The sequence below is a fragment of the Oryzias latipes genome, chromosome 23 (genome assembly GCF_002234675.1).
Source record: "Oryzias latipes chromosome 23, ASM223467v1".
Taxonomy (NCBI): domain Eukaryota; kingdom Metazoa; phylum Chordata; class Actinopteri; order Beloniformes; family Adrianichthyidae; genus Oryzias; species Oryzias latipes.
This window is the reverse complement of record NC_019881.2, coordinates 22,640,014-22,661,031: the sequence shown is the minus strand read 5'-3', so window position 1 is coordinate 22,661,031 and position 21,018 is coordinate 22,640,014. Positions and strand designations below refer to the sequence as shown.

Here is a 21,018-nt window from a genome sequence, read left to right as displayed (position 1 = left end):
AGTGAAAGTTCTCCATCCTCCCTGAACATTTGTTCTGCATCATTTATTCCTCGTTCATGAACGTCAAAACGTGCTGCAAAACTGACTGTGATACCTCTGTTAATGAAAGCACCAGGAAATAAAAAACGTCGTTTATTACAGCACGCTGAAAGGCGTCCTTACCAGGAAACATCGTAGTTATCCAGGAATGTTTTTATTTGAGGTGCATGAATTAAAGTCTAGCGGTAGTTCATCTCTGGACCGTAGATGGATAAACCCTAAATGCTGAAGGTGGTTAGAGGCCAGACCATCAAAGGCATCTATTTAGGTGGAGAATTGGGTGGAGGAGGGTCGGTAAACCGTCTGGAATGCAGAGACGGACAACCCTTCATGAGGTATTTTTGTAGGTGTTGTCTTATTGTGGATGTTTGTTCAGTTGTTGTTCTTTATGTTGTAGCTGTGGGCTCCTCAGCTCAAGAGAAAGCATCAGAATCTGTCAAAATGACGTTAATGTCATAAACATTCGTAGTTCATAGAGCGTACAGGTTATTCTGCTGTTGACAGCTCCGTGGTCAAAGCAGTAAAGACAGGACTGTGATTGGCTGAGAGGCTATTCAGCTATTGGTTTAAAATACAGGTGTGCAGAGTGACACAAAAAACCCAGCGTTGAAATTGAAATGACGCCAAATCTTCGTTGTGGGTGTGACCTCTGACCTTTAGCGGTGTCTTCAAGTGTACAGCCTAAAATTAGAATTTAGCAAACATTTACTGATATAATGATCAATCGATTCATTGATTTGCTGAATTGATTTTCTTCAGAAGACATTTTTTTGGCTTCTATCAGGAATTTCTTTGTTTTTAAAAATTATAAAAATTATAATTTCTTTTCTTTGGTTACAGTTTTTCATGAGAGAAATCTTTTTTTTAAAGAAAATGTCTTTTATTTTGAAATAACTTTGAGAAGATTGAAGTTGGATGATGCAGCAGTGAAGTCAGAGTTTGACGTCGTGGCTGGAAGGAACATGAACTGAACCAGATTACTGCCAGTGGGTGAACCCATCCATTAAAATTCTCAGAATTGGTTGTAAATAAAACCAAATGGTACGGTCCGTTTCCCTGCTCCCCCTGAAGAGCATCAATTAGCCGATGTGTCTTTGGGTGGAAGAAGCTGTTGGGGCAGCGTGACGCTTCCTCCTGAAGCTTTGGGAGCTCATTCATGGTCGACGGTTGACTGCTTGACCTTCTCTGCTGTGTCTCAGAGACGCCACTCAAACCCCTGTCTCTGTCGCTGCGGTTCAGCTTGTTTGACCTGCTGCCTCGTTAGCTCGGCTCTGTGCCGACCCGTGTTCGGTTCTGTGTGACTGCTTGGATCCTAGGGAGGAGAAATGCTGAGTCATCCAAAGCATTGGGAGGCCCTGAGGAGTCTGGGTCGGATTGTGGTTCAGCAGAACAGAAGCTACAGTCAGTTACAGAGAGAACTAGTTCAGGTTATGATCGGGTTCCTCAGGGTTTCAACTTCCACAGTTGAAGGTGAAAATGGTTCAGTTTTGGGTTTTCCTGCCTCAGACTGAAAGCAGGTTGTAGATCAGGGTTGTAAACTCCAGGCCTGCTGGTTTTTCAGGCATCCTGCCTCATCTGCTGTTGATTACCTGGATCAGGTGTGTTTAGCCAATAAGGAGCTTCAACGGCAGGTTGGTTGGATAACGTGCAGGACACCGGCCCTTGAGGCCTGGAGTTTGACACCTGGGTTGCAGATGAAGCTCAGACGACGGATGGAGACGAGGGATCAGCAGCTTTCAGATCCACGTTATGACCGAATACGAAGTCACTAATGTGACTAGCGTAACTGCTGTGATGAGGAAATGGGCGGGACTAAAATCACGACAGATGTTGGGACATGCTCAATAAGGTGGAGAAAGTTTTCCTCACAGATTCTATCCCAGACTTTACTCACTTCTCTGTAACCCTTTAACACCTGAGCTTTAGCTCCAGTCTTTACGTTACTTCCACCACCGTAACTCTTCAAACCTTTACTAGAATTGATAGGAAATACGGAAATCCTGAGGAGGACAACGAGTACAGTAGTGAAACGGTTGATGATCTATGGGAGGTATAAGATCGTGTGTTATTTATGGCTGGGAATCACTGGGTACGATAACGTTACTATCATGATATGGTGATAATGTGATAATCGATATATATCGTCTCTAACAACTCACGATATATCAAACTTTAAGAAAGAAGAACTTGTAAAAATGTTTTTTGGAAAATATTTCATCATTTATTTTTTAGTTTTTTTTTTTCTGTCTTTTCTACATTTAGTGTGTGTGGGGAGGGAGAGGGGAGGAATGTGAGGGGGGGGGGGTGGAAGAGAGTAAAAGGAAGAAAGGTGAAAAGGTGGGGGATACAAGCACTGATTTGAATAAGTTATTATTTTAAGCTGTAACAATTATACCAGATCTGCTGGAAAGACGAATGTTACATCCAACAGTGAAATTCTGACACTAAGATGAGCGAAAAATATCTGTCCATCAATACACTGTAGGTTAGGAGGAGGGATGAAGCAGACAGGGGGCAGTGTGGCAGTGTGCACGTGCACGTGGGGGTGGAGATACATGCATGCTGCCGACGTGAACCGTGTGTTCATGAGGGGAACCAGATCCAGATATTTTTTAGTTTTTAAACAGAATGATAATAAACAACTTGTGTCTTATTTGGTGTAATGAACAACAGATTTTTGTGTAACATTTCTGAAATTAGTAATATTCTGCCTTAGACAAACAATGACAATTTTCATTTGGACATATCTGTAAAATTTGGTTAAACAATAGTGAACATGAACAGCAGCCATTATTTAGTACAAAATTGCTGTAAACAGGATCAAAAATGAATAAGTCAAGTAGCTGCCAGACACATTGGTATTAACTGTTGACAAACAAAACCATAGCTACAGCATTATTTAGAAAAACTAGCTGTAAATCAGATATTAATTCTGTGAACAAATTCTAGTGTCTTTGTTAAAAATAAATGACACCATTTAGTGCAAATGTGATGTAAACAAAAATCAAGTAGCTAGGAACTTTCCTTTAAGTTATTTACGACACGTGTGTTTAAACAGTGTAGTTTTTTTCTTGTATCAACACATTGTACGCAGTGTAGGGATACGACTTTTTTTGTCACCAAACCCAACCCCGGCCCTCTTCGTGGTCCATCTGCATGCTATACAAAGGTGCGCCGGCGCAGGTCATCTAAGGCGCTCCGCTGCATTGACCTCAGTAACCTCTCGAGATGTGTGTGTATCCTGTGTTGCTGTTTGTCTGACCTTCTTCATCGAGATGTACTGGAACTGAGTTTCTCCTTGTTGGGATTAATAAAGTTTTCATTCAAACTGCAAACTTCAAAATAAATGACCAGGGATAAAATCCATGAATCCATAAACATCTCTGTGAACACAACGGCTTTCTCACACAACTCCGTTGATGCAGCTTCAAAGCTGCCGGAGCGTCTTTTAACTTGCTGCTCCCGCTATTTTCCCCTCCACCATCTTTTTTTGACTGTGTGTTCTTCTTCGTCCGCCCCCGACAGCCAATCTCGCTACGAGCGCGGTCCACCGACCCTCCGAACAATCGTCTTACCAAAGGATGATGAATATAACGTTTTACAGAGTCTTCAAACGGAAATAAAAGGGTGATACTTGATGAAGACGCATCGAGAATTAATCACGGGACTAAATATCGCGATACCTCACCATATCGGTGACACACCCCTAGTGTTATTTAGGTATCGCCAGCGACATCTCTGGTGGTCAAGGGTGCGGGACGACTTTTATTTTATGCGTCAAATCTGACATCATCGATAAGCTGAAGTAAAAACCTAATAAATACAAATGTTTAACAAAGATTATTTATTGATCTAATGATAATAATTAAAAAAAAAGGACATTCATTTTGTCAAATTGTTCAATTGCAATGCATTGTGGTCTATATCTGCCAATCTACAGTAGTGGACATCAAGGCACACTGTTTTTTTGCAGAGACTTCTGGGAAATTTCTAGGGCACTGGACTTTGGAATTGTAGATTCGGACACCTTGAAAAGAAAATAAAGAAATAAAAAAATGTTTAAATAAACAGAATTAAACGTTTTTTTAGTAGTTATATGGACATTTTTTAAGAACTGGTTAAATTCCTCCTCTCATGCCGACCTGTACAGGATGCCCCCCCACCTTCGTCCTCGAGTGGCTCCGGCAGCCCAGTGACCCTGGAAGAGACAGAACAGGTTTAGAAGATGAATGGATGAAGCTGGAAGCTCATGATCTTCCTCCATCTGCCTCCTCCTCCTCCTCCTGTTGAACCCTCGGAGCTGCATGGCATTGATCGTCTCATTATTGGATGTAATGAAGACCGGAGCCTGCAGCTGCAGCGGCTGCAGCTGCAAGCTCCGGTCTGCTTTACATCCAACAATCTGTCTGCAGGCTCCGACGCTCATCTGTGACGTCCCTGAGAGGCTGTGGGGGGGCGGGCCCCCGGGCCCCCACCCTGCATGTGAAGGAGGACGGAAAGAGCGGGAATATCCTAAACTGTTTTCCTAAAATAGATTCCATTAAGGGGAAATGTCCACATGATGGGGGGGGAGTCCCTGCTGCAGGCCATGCAAATGTTTTCCACGACTGCTGCCCCCCCCCCCTCATTACTTAGGTGCCCTCTCACTCCAGGTTTTATTTTTCCTGTCTGGAAATCTTTTTCAGGTCATTTAGGAACAAAAACGAGACTTTTTTCATGCGAGCTGGAAATCAGGATTGGGATTGATGAAATGAAGAAGGCGATTTCCGCTGCGGCGTCTGCCGTCCGACCGCAGCTCCTCTGAAGAAAAGCGGCGTGATGAACGAGCGGCGTGAGCGGAATCTGATCAGGGTTTGTTTCAAGTGTCTCTGCGTGAGGACCTTCTGCGGGCTCGCCGTTCATTTCACTTTCATTTAAATGTCAAGTGACTGCGGCGCCTCATTTACATCTTCCGCCTTACAAGCCCCCACCCCCCTGGAGTTAAAACAATCTAACCCCCCCTCCTCCTCCGGCCAATCAGTTCTGCTGTCTGAGCCGCGGCCAGGCGGGTAATGAGCTGTCATCCAATCACGTTCAGCCAGGACAGGCGCTCTGCTGTCACGGCTGCATCTGCAATGCTCCGCCCCTTTTTGCAGACCAGTAAACCTGCCGGGGGGGGGGGGGGGGTGTTCTTCTGTTTCCTACAGTAACCAGCATCGTCAGAAATGTCCCAAGTCTAAACGGCGAAAAAGTCTGATTTCACGTCGTCATTTTTCCTGCTATTTATGAGCTCAGTGGCGTTGTGGTGGAGTGTCAGCCCTGTGACTGGAAAGGCGTGAGTTCAAATCCGGGCCGAGTAAACCCAAAGCCTCCCGCTTGACACTCAGAACGATGGGACTTTAACTTAACACGAGAGGATCTCAGATCTATGGGGTCAAATCAGGATCAGTTTAACCCTTTAACACCGGAGCTTTTTGTTTACATTCTTTCAACCAATGACTGTAAGTCCAGCGGATTCTGCTACAGAGAAAAGAGGCTTTGTGCGTTTGTGGAACACTATGATAGTCATGTTTAGGGTTGTCAGTGGAAATACGGCTTTTCTCTGTGACAGAATCAGCTGATTAGGTAAAGTTACTGCAGGTCAAATAGTGAGTTTTTAGGTGTTGCATCTGCTGTGTTGATAGGTTGGGATTCTGAATTTAAATTAAGAAAAAAATAATTCAGTTTAAGTTTTAAGCTGGGAAAAACAGGGGGGCCCTCGTTTTTCACGGTTAAATCGCGTGACATCCAGGATGCAGAACAGAAAAGCTCAGACCTTCATCATGTAGATCAGGACTCAGAAACCCGTCTGCCCTTTAGGTTAGATTCCCTCCCGAGCAAGTATTTTTAAAAAGAAATGTTTTTAATCTCTGAACTTCAAAAAAATCAAAGGATTTATTTCCAGAAGTGCTGTTTATTTTATGGAAATGATTTCTTTCTTTGAACTGAAGGTTTCCTTTTGTAGCTGTTGCTGAAAAACAGCCTCATCCTGACGTCAGCGTCTGCTGCGTTCCTCCGTCTTCTGTTTGCTGTCAGCTGCTTGGAAACTAGACCGGTTCTTTCTCCGCCCGGTCATGTTTACGCGCCGCCAAACGTCTGTGAAGGAAAGCCTCAGCGGGACAAACACGCTTCATCCAATAGTGTTTGTGCCAAAAGAAAGCAGGTTCATGGTGAGGATGAAAAGCAGATTCAACCAAAACATTTCAGGTCAAATGTTCCTGCAGACGCAGAAACCCCGGGACAAATGCTCACTTTAATGACAGCAGAAAGGCTGCTGTGCATGGAGACGGCTTTAAAAGTATTAGCATCCTTCATCTAAAGATGTGCTCAGGAAATGTCAGCGGAGTTGAGCCCCCATCAACGTATAGCTGTAATTTCACATTTTTCTTTGTTCAGAGTAACTCCTCTGTCAGGTTTGAATGTCATCTTTGCCTCTGATCTGCTGCTTATTTCATCCTGAACGGAGAAACGCAGACAGGAAGCTCTGTGTTTAGTTCAAAACAAAAAACGCCTCAGCGCTGCATCTGTCTGGCACAGGACTTTTATTTTGAAACTTCTGAAAGGTTTTTACGATCAATGAAAACCAGATTTTAAACTGAAAAGTCAACATTTGAACATGAAGGAAAGAAATATAAAAAAGAAAAATGTAAACAAACTGAACGCCCCATCAGTGGAGGGACGACACATTCATATTTATGACATCACATCCTCTATCAGCAGACGTCAATCATGGCCAATAGGCTCGAAGCCCCACCCCCACATCAAATTAGGATCAAGTCCGAAAACAAAGGCCACATTTCCACTGCATGGTTCAAGTGACCCAATTCTGATTATTTCCTCTCATGTGGCACAGATGGGATATGACCTGTGAACGTGTAAGCAGGAAAAAAGCGCATGGATTCTGATTGTCTCATATCGGATACAGGCCTCACTCATATGTGGAAATAAATCGGATGCGTGCATTTGCGTGTGCCATGTAAGCAGACAAATGGGATATTCCCCAGTAAATGCGAGTCGTACGTCAGTGACGTCAATTCAGGACACCACCAACTGAGATCACATGACTTAAGGTGCTTTTGTGCAGATGTTGCTGCTGGAGGACAGCTGGAGCCCCATCAGCGTGTTACCTTTCAGCCTCAGGCTTCGTTATTTCTGGTCGGAATGCAAACGGTAACTAATGAAGCGGGACACCGTTGCTCTGGAACAGGCTAGAAGCCGTTTATTTCTTAGCTTGGATCAAACTGTTAGTCCAGCACAACGTCTGCAAACACTTCCTCATTCAAAACTCAGCGAGAGCACATAAGCCGGCCGAGCAGCCCTCCTTTTTCCCTCTCCCGTGCATCCCCTCTCGGGCGCCTGCCTCATCCTGGAGCGCCCAAGGCAACGCCTCCTCCCGTTGCCTCCATGACAACCGCAGTCACACAAAAGTCCGAAGGAGGTCCACGGAAGGCAGAAATGCTGCTACGTAGTCCTCAGAACGTCTACGTTTGACAGTTCCAGCATTGTATAGTGTAAATGCAAAAATCGGATACGGGTCACTTTTTAAAGATGATGTAAGCGGGTCGTCAAAAAAATCGGATATAGTCAGAAAATCTGTTTTGGGAATCAAGACCTGCAGTGGAAATGCGGCCAAAAAGTCTAAATCTAAACTGTAAACTGAAGAGGGAGAAAAATGACAAAATTAATGTTGAATATGAAACAGCAGCCGTTACTGATGAACGTTAGTTTCATTTGGTAACATGGTTTACTCTTCAAATTTACAATTATTTTTATTTTCACATTTTTAATTATTTCCTTTAAGTTCACATCGTGTTCCTTAAGTTTAAAACGTTTTTTCTTTCAGTTTGTTTTAAGTTTAAGCGGATTTATTACCTTAATGACTTTTATACTTTAACTGTTTTATTTTGTTTGTCACTATTTTTTATCTTTAAAGACCCACTAACCCAATAAAGTGGTGATTTTAACATCTTCTTGTGGCGTTTTTCTGATGGACACGGATAAAGAAAATTATGCTTAAAAACGGATTTTTTTTACTGCAGAATTTTTTATTCAAGTTGTTGTAAATGTGGAAAAATACAGCTTGAAAAAAATAGTGTCCTCTTTAACTGTTAGACTTTCTTAAGAAAATGCTAATGGCTGAACCTGAAGTCATGTTTTAAATGTAAACTTTACTTTTTGTTGGCCCATGAGAATTAATCTGTCAAAGCAACAAAAGGTTTAAAACATCTTTACAGCTGTAAGGCAAAACAACAACATTTCTGGCTTTGAAATAACTGATTTCAAAGGAAATAGAAGTGATTTTTACCGTTTTTTTCTTTTCTTGGATGGACTTTGTGGCCTCTAAAGGGTTAAAGGCTTCCGATTTTTGGTAAATCCTAGAGTAAAACTGAGGCTTTCAGAGCAGAAAAAAAGACTTTTACTGTAGTTTGGTGAAGATGAGATTTCTGCGCTGAAAGGATTGAAAGGGCTTGAGGAGGGGGGGGGGGGTCATTCAGGGGCTGAATAGGTTTTCGGGGGGGCATATTCAGCATGGATGCTGGTTGCTGAAAGGAGTCCAGCCTTGAGAAAGTGTTTGTGGGTTTTCCCTGAACCATCGTCTCTGCTCTCCTTTGAATTCCTGCCGTCTCGGGGAAAAGGTCCCGGCAGGAACATGAAGAGCTCCTCGGGGTCGGCTGGGGCGACGCCGCTGCGCCCACGGAGTTGCCGTTGTGGGGTCAAAGGAAGGAGGGTTTTCATAGATGAATCCTCTGAATGAAGATCAATCACAGAATAAGATCTTGATTTAATTACAAAAGTATTTTTTTCCACCAAATTTTAAGTTTCCCCGTAAATGAAGCTCCTAAACGCTGGAGTTTCCTCTGCTGGCTGCTGTCTCCTTCTATTTTGTTCTGCAAAGCTCCTTCAGGATGAAGGAATCTGCTGGCAGGTTGTCATGGCGACTCGTGTTCCCTTTGACCTCCAAAAGGAGGTCTTCTGCTGCTCCCGGATGAAGAGGACGATCGGCGGCTGAACTCTGTCGAGGCTGACGTGTCGGCGTGTCTTTTTCTCCAGACTTGCTCGCCGTGCCCAAGCATCCCTACGCCGCCATGGAGAACTGGGGCCTGAGCGTCTTCGTGGAGCAGAAGATCCTGCTGGACGCCGAGGTGTCGTCCTCCTCGTATCAGATGGAGCTCACCATGGTGGTCGTCCACGAGATCTGTCACCAGGTAGGTCGACAAGGCCACGCAGACAGGAAGTCCGCCCGAAAGGGTCAGAGGGTCAAAATAAAACTCCCTACAGGCTCCTGAGGGGAAGAAGTTTGGTTCTGATGCATCATGCTTCATGATAATTGATCCAGTCTTGATTGATCGACGCCCCTCTCCCCCCTTGTAATGTGGGTCCTGACAGTAAAGACAAAAAACAGAATTCAACCCAAAGAACAGAATCTTTACATTTATGATCTTTAATGTTTTTAAACAAATATTTGAGCAGACGTCACACCCTGAGGGGCCTTCGCTAAACAAATGTCCTTAATCAACGTTGGGTTTGGGGGGGTTATTATTTTTTTATAGTGGAATGGATAAACAAAACTGATTTGAGGTCCCCTCATACTAACCCAAGACGTTCTTGAAAGGCAACCAGAGCCACATTTCCTTTAACAAATGCAAATGATCTGCTGCAAACAGACAGGACCATCACAGGAGAAGAAGAAGCGTCAGCGTTTGTGTGAGTTTGTCAGCGCCGATGTGTTACAAAGCTTCTCAGCCAGCAACAGAAGACGTGATCCTGTTTTTACAGCTCCGCTTCAAACAAGTGACAAGCTGGCAAAGGGGATCAAACGCAGCAGAACTTGAAGGTTCTGGCCAGAAAACAGAGAGACTAAGTGTGAGGAAGCTTGAAAAATAAAGACAGACGTAGAACAAGACGGAGGAGGAGGAGGAGGAGGCGAAGGAACCGTAGAAACAAAGAGGCAAAGACGGGCACTGAAGAAGAGAGAGAACGGAAACGACATCTGTGAAAGAAGAGCAGAAATATGAGCAGAGAGAGAAAGAGAGCAGCAGAAATCTCCTGATCGTGATGCTGGGAAAACGCAGCATGGTCTGGAGGAGCTTCATCTCTGCAGACCCCTTTGAGACGGACCGTGAAAACCAAAGACCTTCACTGTGGATCAGAGAGGGAAACTCCTGGCTGCACTGCCAAAGAAAGATGGATCCGATGCTGGAGGAGGAGGCTCTCATAGGATGGAAGGCAGACAGGAAGTGGGGAGTTTTGTGTTCGTGTCGTTACTCCCCCCGCTGTGCCGCCTCCTGGTTTCAAAAATGTCTTGATGTCTTCCTTTTACCCTCTCTCTGGATCAGGGAAGAAGCGTAGGTGGGGGCTGTTCCGGGATTTATTGGGTTATTTAATCGTCCGGGATCGGCTGATTGTTTTGGTGACACCCATTAAATGTATATAAAAACTGGACTGAGTGGCCCCTCCCCCTGGCATTCCAAAAACATAGAGAAAAAATAAACAGCCGTTACTTATTCTATTGGTCAGAAGGTTCTGGATCTGAAACTTTTATTTGACATCTTCTTTATAATCCTTTTTCTCATGAACTATTTCTGTAGTTCAAGTTATTTAAGTTATAAACTGACCAATCAGATGCCTCAATAAAAGTAGGCGGAGCCTGCAGGACCCCACATCTCGACATTCAAAACGTTTATCAGATTTCATATAGCCTGCTTTGAAGCTAAAATAGGACAGGGTAAAAAAAAAAAAAGAATTGTTGAGCTTCAAAACTGAAGTTTGACCACATTTTTGACCTACATTTGTTTCTGTGCTGCAGAGAAAGCTGCGTCTAAATTCTCTGATGTAAACCTGCAATGATGAGGTCAAAATCATTAAGACTCCGAGTTTTTAAACCTTTTCATCATCAGAGACGACAACAAAAGCTGTAAGCATTAAATAAGGAAAACTGCGGTTCTCTGCCCAGATGAGACGGAGGGAAAACCACAAAGGTTCAAACTCTAGAGAATGACAGACAGGTGTCCATCAGGGTTTTAGTTACATTCACACTTAGTCCATACTTTTGTAAACTCCAGCTTTTATTTCACCAAGGAAAAAGCAGCATTACTGCAAATGAGTTTGTCAAATTCTGGCATTTCCATTAACCATCGTCGAGTGTGAAAGGTCAGAATCTGCATAAAACCATGGAGGCCCGGCGGCTTTCTGTGTCTGCTGGCTTTTAGTTTGTAGATGTTCTCAAGCTCCAAGCTGGAACATCGTGTTCTCCCCTCACTGATCTGACGACAGCGGAGGTAAAGTCAAATAAACAGTTCAGAGGTCAGTGAACGCATCAATCCAAGCTGTTTATCGTCTCTGCAGCAGGAGTCTCAGACGTTCTGGAAGGCCGGGATGATCAGTTTTTCTCTTGGACCAAGGCGGGAAGCGTCTTTGTTTTCTGTTCTGTGTGTGTTTTTTAAAAGAATCTTTGGTTTCCATTAAATTCACGTCAGGATGTGGCCTCGCAGCGACTTTTCTTTCTGCTGAGTCGGGATGAGGCCGGCCTCAGGCTACTGCTGGCGTGGAACAAAACACAGACCCAATAACAGCATTAAGCTTTAGCGCGCGTGTGGCGCTCAACAGAGCATCCATCTTATCTGACGTTTCATCAAAAAAATGCAGTTATGCGGTTTCTGTTAGCTTCAGACTTCATTCCGCCTTCCTCCTGCTCTTCCTTCAACTGCTTTGTTAGCTTTGCAGGCAGAGAGAGTGGGAAGAAGGCAAATGATGTTTTGTCTGCAGCTTTGCTCTCCATTCCTTCCTGAAGCCATTTATCACAAACACAGCGAAGTCGGTCCGTGCTTTGGAGGCTTTGATAATGACCTACTTCCGCTGCAGTCTCACTTCTGCTCCGAGGCGTTGGAATCTCTCCAGGTTGTCGTCCAATTCAATCAGAGACTTTTCCTTAGTAACAATCTTAAAAAGTGAAAAATCATCACCTTGACCTCAGGTTCAGGCAGAAGTGTCGTATTTTTCACGCTATAGGGCGCACTGTCAACGGATGTCAAACTGATGTCACACATAAATGCACTCTGCACTATAAGGTGCATAAAATGACTAAAGAGTCAGAGAAAAGTCTGTCAATCAGACTTTATGTACTGTTCACAGTACAAGACAGTGTTTGTCGTGTTAGCATATCTACCATACCCGGAACCCCCCACCTTGTTTGCCACACATAAAAAATAGACCGATACATTTCAAACAAACATAACTTTGACTACGCTAATTCCCAAACCTGTACCTAAAAATGTAAAAAAAAAAAAACAGTTCAGCACCACTACATCAGCTGCGTTAGCTACGTTAGCGTATTCCTAATGACTTCCTCCCAACTTTGTTTGCCTCCTGTAAAAAAACATACGAATACAGCTGAAACAAACGGTACTGTGATCGTGTTAACTCGTGTTGAAGAACCTGCTAAATGCAGCCTCTTGAACGCGTGTTCAACTCATTGTCACTCCCGATACTGTAGAGCAGGGGTCGGGAACCTTTTTGGCCAAGAGAGCCATAAATGCCACATATTTTGAAATGTAATTTCGAAAGAGCCATACAATAATGTAGTGTCCCTTCCCCACACTGAGGCACGGAGACTTAACCTCTTTTAAAGTTCTTTATTCTGGTTACTGCAGACCGCAGCAAACGCCGTACAATTAATTCAGCAACTCCTGAATCTCTCCCGCCGAGAAGAGAGCGCTTCTCCCAACTTTATATTCCCCCCTCCCGTTCCAGCCCTCCCATTTCCCTTATTCGGCCCATAGCTGAACCCCATTGGTCCAAACTACCTAACAACAGGCTGAGCGACAGAACTGAGAGCCAATCAGATCTCTGCTTGACGCGTTCAATGAACTCCAGAACTTTTAACGCGACCCAACAGCCATCCAACTCAGTCCGCGACAATTTGTTTAAAACTAAATATACAAATGAATGTGTGCATTTGATTTAATTTCAACATTTTTAAAGTACAATAAGTCTGTGGATTCTTTTTAATAACATCGTTATGCTGTTTCTAATAAATGATGAGTATTTCTCGTGGTAGTTTTGCTGATGGTCTAGTCTGGTTGATCCGTGGTGAGTTTCTGCTTCATGCAGGCGTTGAGACTTTAACGTGATCTTAGGTCTGAATGTTCTGTAGATGTGAGAAAGACTGCTCACATGCAGACGGGGAGCCAAACACACACTCACACGCTGCAGTGAGTGACAGGCAGCGGGTTTTACGTTTTTACAATCCCTGCGCGATTCACCTGCTGCCGGTCCCCACAACACCTCAGCCCCACCCTCTGCTTTCTTCCTCACACATCCCGTCCCCGCATCTGCGCGCTCTTTCTCAGAGACGGGAGCGCGCAGTTTTAGGCACGTCAATTCACAGGTTTCCAGCTGGTACAAACTCTGTGAAATAATAGATAATAGTAAACTGATAATGCTGGCGCAGATTTCTCTCTCTAAGCACTGCCACTACTGCGCGCCTCTGGCATCGCATCGCGCCCGAGAAGGACTGGTCTAATGAAAAAAAAAGTATAATTAAAGATTTGTCTGCGAGCCACATGTGACCATCAAAAGAGCCATATATGGCTCGCGAGCCATAGGTTCCCGACCCCTGCTGTAGAGGCTCAGTGCAGAATGTCAAAGCTCCAGGCTTTTCCTTCACAGCTATACTCCGACATTTAAAGGACTTGGTATCGTATAATTCCAGCCGGACACAAACGGCAATTATTGATTTCACCTTCATGATCAACTTTCAAACAGGCACTTCCGTGTTTTAAAAACGCCATCCTTGCATCACTACCAAATCCAGTTCCCTGATTGGTCAAAGTTAAACAAGGTTCATCGTGTGTTTTGTATGAATATGATTTAAAAAAAAACATGTGAATGCGACAGTTTGGAACGCAGAAGCCCGAAACGCGCAGAAATGCGCTTACATAGACTTTCCCGGTGTGAACGTAGCACGAATAAAAAAGTAAGACACCGCTACACATTATCTGTTTTTGAGTATTTACAATAATAATACTAGCATTTTTTATTTGAAAAGCACTTTAAAAGGCAAACAAAGATGCTTAAATATAAATAACACCTAACCAAACATTTTTGAAAGTTCGTCTCAAAATCGCTTTGAATTGACCAGAATTGATTCCTATATAAATTGCTCCAGATGATAAAGTGCGCCTTATATAAATGAATTTATGAAATAACGACGAATGATGAAAACTTCAGCCTAATGCATCCGTACAGGCGGTTGATCTGTACAGGTGCTGGGGTTTTTGGGTTGTTTGGGTCGTAGAGAGGATTCTCTACGGGTCCCTTGAAGTCGTACGGCACATCAAGGGACGTCATGAAAGTAGAACTTATCATCGTCTTGCATGTGTGGTAGGTGTGTCGCGACTTTGCGTAAGGCTAACGGAAGTTACGCGCACCTATGACGTACAGGTGATGCTGTCGTACGGATTCATCATCCAAACATGGAGGAAACTGTGAAGAGCAGAGAACCAAGAGTTCAAGAACTCATCAAGGATTGCAGGTCTCCCAAATGCAGCAGCAGATCCACCTTGGATTCTGTTTCATGACCTCAGACGGTTGTCAAGCTCTGGAAAAGTCCTCTGTCAGGGATCTGTGCTGGTTGGTCTCCAGACCTCAGGTGGATGTTTGTTCAGAGCAGATTCTGGCCTCAGGATCCACGAGGAACCTCTGCAGCAGCAGGAGGACTGACGGGTAGAACCAAGTCAGAGCTCGCCATCAGGCGCTGGTGCTGAGCGTCTCATAGATCCCCGCTGAGTGGTTGAAGTGATTAGCTCACACAAATACACACACAGACTCCCACACTGCCAGAAGATGCTGTGTGTTTACTCCAATCAGCTGCTGTTAATTAAAAGGAAACAAACTCTGGGATGAGATTCAGGAAAACAGATTTCTGCTCTTCATCTGCTGATGTCTCACACATTCATCCTCCATATGCAGAGGAATTAGCGCTGCGTGTAATCTGGCCCATGTTAGCATCCTGACGGGCGCCCCCCCTTCACTCACCGGAGCTTCAGCTGCTTCCAGCCGGACCGAGAAGACCTGCCGTGACTGACGGACTCTTCCTCCAGTCCAGAGACGGGAGATCGATGCTGGCGCGTAGCGGGAGGACGGCGGCATCAATCATCCGCTCCACAGCCTTCAGGAAACAATCAGTGGGAGTCTTCATCCTCTGCTCCGTCCTGTCAGAGAAGACCGCTCCGCTTCCTCTCTGCTTCACCTGGAACCAGGAGGAGCCCAGAGTCCAATTACTGCCTTTCTTAGCTGTAATTTTTATTTCAGAAATCCCTCATGTGTTTATTATTCTCTTCCTCTCCTGTAAACACACATCTTCTGCATTTTCATCAAGTTGTTCAAATCAAAGAATCTGAGGCCAACGAGAAAAGAGAACCGGACTCACAGAAATCTGTGAACTCAAACACAACAGCCGGAAAAATCCTCAGGTTAGAGAAGGACTGAAAGAGAACGAGCTGCACACATATGATGTGAGATCAGAGCGGAGACGTTTCAGGTTCTGAGTGTCTGCAGGTTCGTTCTGTTCAGACCACAGTTCAGGTCAGGAAGATACACACATTTAATACAATCCCAATATTTATGTTTAAAACTCACTTGAAAGGATGTTTCTGTGTTTATCTGCTCGGTTAGAACAGAATCACAGTGACTGCAGTGAAGACACACACACAACAAAGCACTTACACACAAACACACTCAAAGAAACAAACAATCAAACAGACACAATAAAACACAATGAAACACATAGGTACACACCTGCAGACACACCCAGGCACACACAGACACACTGAAGCACATGTACACAGAGAGACACACACACATACAAACATCAACTCATGTCTGATGAGTTGATGTTTGTGTTGTGCTCCTTAACCCTTTAGGTGAGTTGTGTGTTTTTTTCTTCTCCAAGCCTCTGATCCTTCTTGACCCTCTTGACTCTCCGTCTGAACTCATTCTGGGATGTCTAAACGGATGAATAACCTGTTTGAGCCGACGCCTCGTCTGAGGCCACAAATGTTCTCCATGGAAACAGCAGTGGACGTCTTGTCAACACAACGTCAACACAACATCAGATCCATCCAGACGTCCTGTTCTGATCCAGATTCCAGCTCAGTCCAGGAACACAAAGACGTTCATGGATCTGTTTGTCTGCAGGCAGATGCATCAGAAAGGGGCGGAGCAGGAAGACTGTGGCCCCGCCCATTTCAGTTGCATCACAACTGAGAGCTTTTTCCAACAGCCTCTGATTTATCACGATTTGAATAAAGAAATACTCAGAAAGTGATTATTTAATTTAGGAAACATTATTTCATAAGTGTCCTCCATCAGCAGAAAAATGCATCAAGAACATGTTAAAAACCATTTTCATTGGAGTGGGGCTTTAAAACCTCATCATGATCTTGTAATTTTTTTCTCTTTAATTTTTGATCCAAACTCTGTTCCTCTGACTTTACAGTTTGTATCAAAAGGAGGAGCCAATGAGAACGGACCTCCGAACATGAACTGTTGCGTAAATTATGTCTGACCTGAGGAGAAAGGTCCAGTCTGCCTGGTTGACGCCAAAGGAGGGCTTTGTGTTTAAACCTTGTTCTGCCGCGGCTGCTAAGTGGGCCTTTACTTCTGCTGTAAGTGGCCTTAAATTTAGCTGATAGAAACAAATTGAGGCTTTGCAAAGTAAGTCACTGTAGTCTGTGGCTGTTCCCAAACTGGACTCTGCATCACAAATGTGTGGAAATTCTTCTTTTTATGTTTAAGAAGCCTCTTTTGTTTCGTTGGTTTAGTGTTTTTTAGATATATTGTGTGTGCAGAAAGAGAAAACCAGGCCTTGAATGAAGTGTAGTTTGTGTTGTTCCTTACAGAACCTCTAATGCAGGCCCACCCTGATTCAAATTTAATAGAGGGTCCAAGACCCAGCCGGCTAACAAGGACATCGGGTAAAAAAAGCAAAAGAAAACAATCTGACCCACAAATACTGCAGGAAACGGACAAATCATAAACTCTAAAGTTGGTTTTTAAGTGGAAAGCTAAAGGAATAAACACATGAACACAAATCTTTATTACTTCCTTCAATAACCACATTTGTGAAAGCAAAAGCTGGACCCCCCCCCCCCCCCCCCCCCCCCCCCTACACTGTTCAGCAGATGGTATAATCCAAATTGCTGCTTCCAGTTTTTAGGGTCTCTGGTCCCCTGGGTGCATCTTTTGGATGGGTCTGACAGGCTGATCATCTACAGCTGAGTCGACACAGAAAAGTAAAGACAAAGTTTAATAACCTGCAAACGTTTGCTGCAGACAGAAACAAATCTACCAAAATAAAAGACCTATTTGAAATGAAATCAAAGAACCAGATTTCACTGCTGTAAAGACAGGAAGTCATTCTGTGTGTGAGGGTGTGATGTTGGCATCACTCCCCATCGTTGTTCGGACCCAACCATCAGATCTGTACGGATGGAAATGTGCAGAATCTCCGCTCCTTGTTTACTTGAAAACCAGATCAGACCTTCGACGGCGGCGGAAATCTTTTCCTCTCCGCCTTGAATCTCCCTCGCCGCTTCAGAGCAGAAGGACAGAGAGGTTTGATCAATAGCTGTGCGTGAGAGGACTGCCGTTATATTTAGCTGTGTGTGGGCGCGTGTGGCTAATTAACAGACCATAACCAAGCAGCCCGTGTGTGTTTGCACACGTGTGTGCTGGGCGGCCGACCCCCCTCCTGTGATCTGGTGGTGTGTCGGCTGCAGAGCGTGTGCGCTGGAACACGCTAACGCTGAGAGGAAGTGTTGAACGGGGGCGGGAGGTGACGGGTCACAGTTGTTGGTGCAACACCGGCTCTGAAATGTTACAAAGACGCTGCTAAAACACAAAGGATTCAATGTTAGTTTTATGTTTAGAAAAAAACGTTTTTATTACGGCTGCACGATATGCCTGTAATATCAGTGATCAATATTTCAATGATGATATAACTTGCATTGCATAAACAAATAGCAAAACATCTAAATGCCTCATTTCCATTTCACAGTTTACATAAAAGTCAACAAAACTTAAATTACACTCCAAATGACCCTCAAACATCAAAGGACGCCATCTGATTGGTTAACAATGTAAAGGGTCCATTCGATTGGTCAAATACATAAAAAGATTTATTATATTCATTAAATACTTCAAGCTGCCATAAGATTGTTTTGGCATATTTAACGTAACCATTTATCGCCGTTTTGGCGGACTTTTGCTAAATGCATATTGCACAGCTTGATATCGCGATAACGGTAAATTTGCGATTTATTTGTGATTTATTTTTTCATTGTCCTATGAATTAATCTTGTTGCATTTCTCACCAAAAGGAGAGCAAATAAACATGACTTAGTTTATGCCTAGGTTTACTCGCCACGTGTGGACTAACCCTCTAACCTTTACACGCCAAAGAGCATGAAATGCTGGCAAATGTCAAGCCTTACTTTCAAACTATATCCTCATAGACTCATCTGTCTATCGAGAAAAAGTTCTATCACGAGATATCAGAGTTTTATCGGCCAGCCCGAAACACAAACCCATCTTTAGTTTGACTTGGTTCCTGGTGGAGACGGTTTCAATCCCTGGATTTTGTCATCTATAATCCGATTTATTTTAATTTCATTTCATCTGTTTGTTTGTTTTTCAGTAACTTTAGAACATTTATGTTTAAAGTTGCATGTTTCTCTTGTGGATTTAGTGATGTTAAGTAAACACCATGAAAGTAGACCTAATAACCTCACATGGACTTTTTTCCTTCTTCATCACAATGTAAAGGTGTCAGAGACTAATGATACGGCGGATTAAACCTAATGAACCTCAGAGTTGTCACAGGTTTAAGCTGAGGCTGCGTCTTCTGCCTCTGAGCGTTTTCTCTGATTGATTTTTTTTCTTTTCTTCTGTTTTTTTTAATTGACAGAACCCACACAGACTGGTAGAAATACGCCGATCTGTTCGCTTAATCAAAGCTGCGGCTGAGTTTTCCAGCAGGCTTTGTAAAGCATGTTTAATAACGCCCACGCGGGAATTACTGGGAGTTCAGGGAAGCAGGGTTGGAGAGAGGAACCGATGTCTTCACAGCTTCGTTCCTCCAGAACTCACCTGATGCTTTCACTGCAAACAGGGACGTTTGGAGCTGCTGGAGTGAAGCGACACAATCCGAGCCATAACCGTTCAGACCAGAGTGTCGTCAGACTTTACGGGGAACGACTTGTTTTTTCAGCCGTTCTGTCTTCAGCCCAAACGACTGAAACATGTTGGTTTGAATGAGAGTTTTCTCTCTGAGCCAAACTCAAGCAGCACACGCTCACATTTCTGAGGTCTGGCAGCAAAATGCCAGATGAAAAATGGAGGTTGTAAAAATCTGATTTTATCTTTTAGCAGAAGGTACATTAGCCAAAACAGAATTACCCCAAAAATACTTGAGGCGAAAGCAATAAAGCCACTAACGGCCCATGCAGCCCTGCCAAAGGGCAGTTTGGTAAAAACAAACTGCTTCCTATCACTTTGATACAAAGAGGCGATAAAGGAAAATGTTCAGAGGATTCCTCCAACAGAGCTGAGCTCAGGCATCTGATCAACATGAACCGACTCCAAATGGCAACGATGCTTTTGACTCACACTGATGAAATGAACCTTATTCAGTTTCCTGTAATGAAACTGTGACAGACCACAGGGAGGCGGATGGGTCTCCAAAAAAAGACTCTACACGGACAATCAAGGCGGTTTGTTCACCTGATCCACGTCTACCGGTGGAGATGTCCCACAAGATTCAGACTCTGCGGGGAAACTCCAAAGCCTAAGCATCCACTTAACCAACGTTATGCAAACCCTCAAGTACCCATCAGTGTAGTTATTTAATGGAGTTTTTAGGACTTTTATGTTAAAAGTCCAACCTAAGCTCAGGTTGGCAGGATCGTCCACTTTCAGTGTTAAGTCAATGTACAGAAACAATCAGTGGTGTGGTGGCGTAACGTTTGGAACAGTTTCTAGAGTTCAAATTGCTGAACTTTGGCAAAGAATTGACATCAACCAATCAGGAACTCAGCTCATGTCTGTGACGTGTTTATGGCGTGGAGTCCCAAACCAACACGGAGGAGAATCTGATCATTGCCTGATCATTTCTCTTCCTGAACTTTGTGATATTTTTCTTATTTCTACTGAGACAGAAATCCTTTAATTTTATTCTTATTTTTCATTTTTTATTGTCATACTGGATCATAGTGAGATGGAGGTACGGCTGAAAGCGGCCGTCATTCAGATGCAGCTCCTGCAGATGGTGAAGATAATGATGAAAATCATTGTACTTGGAGAGTCTCTGAATGATGTCATGAACCCAGACACGGAGACCAGATCACCGATTTCCCGACATCACCCGCGTCTTCAATGATGTAGCGCTGATGGTAGCTCCTCCCACCCACGGTGGGAGCGTCATGTTTATGAAAACCCTTTTAGACAAGTGTCAAACACCGAATTTGTGGCACGTCAAAACAGAGGCGGTGGACGTGCAAATCATGTTCAGGGCGGCTGTGTTCAGAGGTGGAGTGGTCAACCTCTGGTCAGAAGCCCTGACTCCAGCTTTTGTCAGCCATTTTAGAAACCTTGTTGGGGTGGGCGGGACAAACTGGATTCTGACTTACTTTGGGTTTGATTCCTGGGGTTCTGAATCCTTTGGGTGGTGTCAGAGATGATGGGTGTTGTGTGTCCATGTCTGTAGACGGACCACATTCATTTCCTCAGCTGGCTGATGGTCACAGATCCGACTCCGTCTCAATAACAGAGACTTCTTTCATGTTGCTGCATTCAGACCTGCAAAGACCTCCATGCAGACAGAATCTGGAGTCAGAGGCTCGACCGACATAAAAGGATGAATATTTATCAGCGGTGGCCAGACGAGGGAGGAGAGGAAGGAGG

General features: G+C 44.0%; 1 protein-coding gene across 2 annotated transcripts in view; it reads left to right on the top strand.

Annotated features, from left to right (window-relative positions):
• The window catches only part of trhde (thyrotropin releasing hormone degrading enzyme), a 165,642-nt gene that overhangs the window by 89,895 nt on the left and 54,729 nt on the right, over positions 1–21,018 (top strand). For both annotated transcript variants that reach the window (XM_023952251.1, XM_023952252.1), the window contains exon 5: positions 9,109–9,263. In XM_023952251.1, the coding sequence (XP_023808019.1) occupies positions 9,109–9,263 (155 nt within the window). The remainder of the gene's footprint in view (positions 1–9,108; positions 9,264–21,018) is intronic.